This window comes from Phoca vitulina, unplaced genomic scaffold (genome assembly GCF_004348235.1).
Source record: "Phoca vitulina isolate PV1807 unplaced genomic scaffold, GSC_HSeal_1.0 scaffold121, whole genome shotgun sequence".
Lineage (NCBI taxonomy): Eukaryota > Metazoa > Chordata > Mammalia > Carnivora > Phocidae > Phoca > Phoca vitulina.
Window position 1 is genome coordinate 932,138 of NW_022589824.1, and position 6,000 is coordinate 938,137.

At 47.2% G+C, this 6,000-nt stretch overlaps 1 protein-coding gene across 9 annotated transcripts in view; it reads left to right on the forward strand.

Annotated features, from left to right (window-relative positions):
• CACNA1B (calcium voltage-gated channel subunit alpha1 B) overlaps positions 1–6,000 on the forward strand; it is a 186,446-nt gene that overhangs the window by 159,033 nt on the left and 21,413 nt on the right. For all 9 annotated transcript variants that reach the window (XM_032398848.1, XM_032398851.1, XM_032398850.1 and 6 more), the window contains one exon: positions 3,215–3,342. In XM_032398848.1, the coding sequence (XP_032254739.1) occupies positions 3,215–3,342 (128 nt within the window). The remainder of the gene's footprint in view (positions 1–3,214; positions 3,343–6,000) is intronic.

The following is a 6,000-nucleotide window of genomic DNA, read 5'->3' on the forward strand; positions in this document are numbered from 1 at the left end:
TCTCTATTTGCAGATGATACTATTCTATATGTAGAACATCCTGAAGAACACACACACACACACACACACACACACACACACGCTACTAAAACTAATAAATGAGTTAAAGTGTCAGGGTACAAAATCAACACATAGTAAACAACCTGAAAAGGAAATTAAGGCAATAATTCCATTTCCAGTAGCACCCAAAAGGATAAAATACCTAGGAATAAATAAATACCCATGGAGATGAAAACTTGTACAGTGAAAACTGCAAAATATTGCTAAAATGAGTTAAAGAAGACCTAATTAAGTGGAAAGACATGCATGTCCATGGATCAGAAGACTTAATATTGGTAAGGTGGTAATGTCCCCACAAAGTGAGCTCTAGATTCAGTGTGATCCCTGTCAGAGCTCCAGTGGCCTTTCTACAGGAATGGAAAAGCTGATCCTCAAATTCATATGGAATGGCAAGGAGCCCCAAATAACAAAAAATCTTGAAAATTAAAGACCGGGGCGCCTGGGTGGCTCAGGCGTTAAGCGTCTGCCTTCGGCTCAGGTCATGATCCCAGGGTCCTGGGATCGAGCCCCGCATCGGGCTCCCTGAGACCAAGTGAGAGAACTCACATTTCCCTATTTCAAAACGTACTATAAAGGCACCATGAGTAAAAACAATGTGGCTGAAGAGATACTTTTCCAAAGAAGACATACAGATGACCGACAGGTACATGAAAAGGTGCTCAGCATCACTTATCATCAGGGAAATGCAAATCAAAATCCTAAGAGCCAAGATATGGAAACAACCTAAGTGTTCATCAACAGATGAATTAGATAAGGAAGATTTGGTGTGTGTGTACACACACACACACACGCACACATTTTTCAGCAATGGGAAAGAAGGAAATCCTTCTGTCATTTGTGACAACACAGATGGATCTTGAGGGCATTATGCTAGGTGAGAAAGGCCAGACAGAAAAAGACAAATACTACGTGTATAACTTATATGTGGAATTTTTTTTTAGAAGTCAAACCGTAGAAACAGTAAAAGAGTTGTTGCCAGGGACTAGAGAGTTGGGGAAATAGGGAGAAGTTGGTAAAAGGGTACACACTTTCAGCTATAATATGAATAATGTCTGAGAATGTAAAGTAAAACATGGTGACTATAGTTGATAACACTGTATTGTATAATTGAATTTTTCTAAGAGAGTAGAACGTAAGTGTTCTACCAAAAAAAATAGGTGATGGATGTGTTAATTAACTAGATGGTAGGAATGATTTCACAATGTTTATGTATGTATATATACCACAATATGCACTTTAAGTGTCTTATAATTATGTCAGTTATATATATCTTAATAAGGATGATACGGGGGCAGTGCGGTATTGGCATAAGGATAGACCAATGGAGTGGGATGGAGATTCCAGAAATAAATCCAAATATCTATGGACAATTGATTTTTGACAAGGATGCCAAAGCTGTTGAGTATGGAAAGAATAGTTTCTTTAAGACATGATGAAGAGACAACTGGATATCCACATGCAAAAAAATAAAGATGGACCCATACCTCACCCCATATACAAAAATGAACCCAGAATTGATGAAAGACCTAAATGTAAGAGCTAACACTACAAAACTCTTAGGAGAAAGCATAGGGGGCAGATCTTCATGATCTCGGATTTGTCAGAGGATTCTTAGATTCAACACCAAAATCACAAGCAACAAAAGAAAAAAATAAATTAGACTACTCAAAATTAAACACTTTTGTGTGTCAAAGGGGATTATAAAAAATGTGAAAATACAATTTAAGGAATGGGAGAAAATACTAATCCACATATTTTATAAGGGGATAATATCCAAAATACATAAACAACTCTTAGAACTGTATTACAAAAGACAGCCATTTAAAAAATGGGCAAAAGATCAGAATAGACATTTTTGCCAAAAAGATATACAAAGTGGCCAACAAGCACATGAAGACATTCATCATCTTTGGGCATTAAGGAAACTCAAAACCACACACTCGCTTCACACTCACTAGGATGGCTATAATGATGATAATTTTTTTAATGGAAAATAACCAGCATTGGCAAGGACATGGAGAAATAGTAACTCTTGCACATTGTGATAGGAATGTAAAATGCAGCAACCTCTGTGGAAAACAGTTCAGCCCAAAGGTGGAAACAACCCAAATATCCATCAATGGATGAATAGATAAACAAACTGGTATATACCTACCATGGAATATTATTCAGCCTTAAAAAGCAATGAAGTTCTGACCCAAATGGATGGCTGAGCCTCAGAAAATCACGCTAAGTGAAAGAAGTCAGGCACAAAAGGCCCTATATGGTCCTGTATTGTAGGATTCCTTTTATATGAAGTACCCCAAATAGACAAGCCGATAGATGCAGAACAGAGATTGCTAGGGAACGGGAGAAAGGGGAAATAAGTGAGTGACTGTTTACAGTACAAGGCATTTTCTGGGGTGATAAAGAATTTTTGAGGGGCACCTGGGTGGCTCAGTCGTTGAGCGTCTGCCTTCGGCTCAGGTCACGATCCCAGGGTTCTGGGATCGAGTCCCGCATCGGGCTCCCTGCTCAGCGGGGAGCCTGCTTCTCCCTCTCCCTCTGCTCCTTCTCCCTGCTTGTGCTCTCTCTCACTGTGTCTCTCTCTGTCAAATAAATAAGTAAAATCTTTAAAAAAAAATTTTTTTGAAACTAGAGAGGTGGTTGCATAATATTGTGAATACAGTAAAGCCACTGAGTTGTACTCTTCAAAATGATTAAATGTATGTTATGTGAATTTCAACTCAATTAAAAAAAAAAAAAGAAGCTGAGCTTTTGGCCTCTAGAGTCCAAACTACTAACTCCAAAGTCACTGTTTTCCTTGAAGGCTAGCTAGGAGGGGAAGAGGATGGTGATGGGAGGTGGGGCAGGAGGGGTTGCCAACATGAGTTAGGGTAGGGCAGCAGAAGCAGGGAGTGGGAGGGGCTCGGGTTAGTTTGCGGGACCTAGAACCCTGGGGTAGGAGGCTGGGTGCCACGGGGACTGGTGGTGGTGGTGGTGTAGTGGAGGCCCAGAGGCTGGGGGCAGCAGGGCTGGACGGGCTCTGGCTGAGTTTGAGTGGCCTCCGCTGCCATGATGGTTTCGCACACAGACTTTGGCTGGAGGGTAAGGGCTAGGGTAGAGGGCAGGCTGAGGTCTCTCTATGTCACCCCTTCTCCTTCCTGTCCTGCAGATGTTGAACCTCTTTGTGGCCGTGATCATGGACAATTTTGAGTACCTTACACGGGACTCTTCCATCCTAGGGCCTCACCACCTGGACGAGTTCATCCGGGTCTGGGCTGAGTACGACCCGGCCGCGTGGTGAGTGGCCCCCGTGCTCCGTGGTCCCCAGGGTGGTCCATGCCACGGATCTCGGGACAGGGCTGGGTGGCTTCAGACCTGTGTCATGTGACACAGGTTTTGTCAAACCCCCTCAGGTTTTGGTGGGGTCCGCAGAGGGTGGTGCCAGGTCCCCTTCTAGGTGGCACGCTCCTTCTCATGCCCACAGTGCTCTTATACAGCTCCCTGGGCTGAGAAATGCTCTGTGAGACCCTCAGTCCAGCACTTAGGAGGTTCCAAGGGGGCTGTGAGGCTCAGGTCTCTTGCCAAATGGGAGTGTACTGTCTCCTCACAGGTCTGTCACATGAGGGGCGTGGAGGGCTCAAGGGAGAGGGTGTGGACACAGCAGGAGGGCCTTCCCTTGGGGCCTCACCATTCTCATGAAGCTTGGAGGCCTTCATGGCAGAAATGACATTCTTCCCACCGATGGGCTCAGGCCTCTCCCTCTCTGCCATCTCTTGGGAACAGGAGCCAACATGCACCCCTGTGTCCCCAGCCCAGGCTGCAAATAGTGGGCGCTTGGTGAACTTTCACTGAAATTAAAGGAGCTACCAGGAAGGGTCTAGTATGTTGAAGACCCTTTGGTCATGGTGGGAAAGGGTTACTGTGTTGCATTAAGTGAGGGGTAGTTCATTTCCAGACAGAGCAAGTATGTCATGAGGGGACTGGCTTGGGTTAGAAGGGTGTTCCATGATCCATGAGAGAGTCCTGCACACCCAGGACACATACTCTTATCCTCGGGGCTAGCAAAGCAGCATGGACTCACCATCTGCCCATTTGTCTGTTCCTTCATCACTGGCTTCTTCACTTGCTTATTCATTCATTCACTCTCTCAAGCGGATACTTGAGTAGTTATTCAGGGCATGCTCTCTGTAAGGCCAACACAGGACATGGAGGGGCCAAGAGACCTGGCTGCTGGGGAAGGCACAGGCCTGCTCTTCGCCTCGCTCATGGTGAGCGCTCAGCAGTCATGAATGTGAATGAACAGTGCATCAGTAAACGGATGGGCGTCGTCCCTTCCCACGCTCGAAGGGAATGAGAAGACTGTGAAGATGGGGTGTAGCCACTTCCCACTTCCTCTCTCCGAGGCTCCCAGCCTGCCCATGTCCCCCTCGCACAGCTCTGTTTGGTCACCCCTTGCGTGGTAGAGGCCTGGAGGAGATGGTCAGTGTCATCGTGGTGAGGACCCTACTGCCCGCAGTTTTTCCCTAAACTGGAGCTCAGCAAGGGGATTGCTCCAGAGCTCTCTGACCCTCAAGCCCCTGGGAGCTTGGCTGGGCTCCCCCACCCTCCTCTCATTCAGCCTTCCTGGAGCCCCTACCCCATCATGTGAGGATCCAGAAGATGCTGTATGAAACCCTTCCCAGGCTGGGCAAGCCCTGAAACCACTGGCAGCACCAGCAACCCCAGGGCATTTCCATTCCTGTAGTGTCTCTGGGTGTTTTCCATTGTAGTGAAAATTGTATAATTTTCACACAGTGCAGAACAAGCGTGGCTGTTATTTATGTTTCATGGTGTAGGTGACCGTTTTTGTGGCCTTGGAGAGTCCTGTCATTTTGCTGATGCGTCAGCACATCGGCCCTGCAGTGCCCGGTCTCATTCTGGCTCAGGGGTAGGTGTGGGTTCTCTGGTCAGGAGGGCCCAGTCAGGTCAGAGAACAGGAGAGACTCCAAGTGAGGCAGGCTTGAGGCTCATTCCAGGAGGGTCATCTGCACTGTGGTCTGGAGAGATGCTGCTGTTTCTGGGCACATTGTTTCTAGTATATGTGCTGCGAAGGGAGCACTGGGCACATTGTTTCTAAAGGGTGTGTTGCAGGGAAGCAGAGACGCTGTATGGGCGGTATGTCCATACGTGCAGGACAAAGGCAAGTCAGCGCAGGCCTGTGAGTGGGGAGGACTTGCCCCAAATCTTTATGAACTGTAGACCCAGGACTTCCCCTAGTCCAGGCACAGGTGGAGCAGAATTTGGACACACAGGAAATGGACTTGGGCCAGACTGTGGTTTTGTGATGGTGCACAGGGGGCTCAGACTGTTTCCCAAATCCAGAGTTCTGAAAATGGGGCCTCTGGAAGGCAGAGGCCATTGGGAGTGTGGTAAAGAAAGTGCTATGGAAGAGTAGACAGCAAATATAAACGTCACCCCAGAGGTGGCGTCTGCGAAATAGCACACAAGACCATGGTCCAAAAGTAGCATAAATGTGACCCACAACTAACACTCAGACTTGCTGCTCCCACATGTGGCCTGGGCTGAAAACATAGCCTGCCTCCAGATGGCAGGGGATAGGGAAAGGCCCAGCAGAGGCAGCTGAGGAGACTGAGTCCTAGGCACAGGACCGAGGGTGCTCTGAGCCCTTCCTAGCCTCCGTGGCAGATGCAAGGATGTGGTCCGCTTTATATCCCAGGCGGCCGCTCTGCTGTCTCCTCGTTCTTGGAGAGACTTAAAGAACAACAAAACTGTGAAATTTCCCAAGCTTTCATATGTGTGTGTGTGTGTGTGTGTGTGTGTGTTTGTGCCTGTGTGGCTCTGTGGGTGTGTGCACAAGTGTATACATGTGTGCCTGTGTGTGCATATTGCATACGTGCATGGGTGTGTGTGCACATGTGGACAGGTCTGTGTACACACGTGGCATGCATGTGTGCA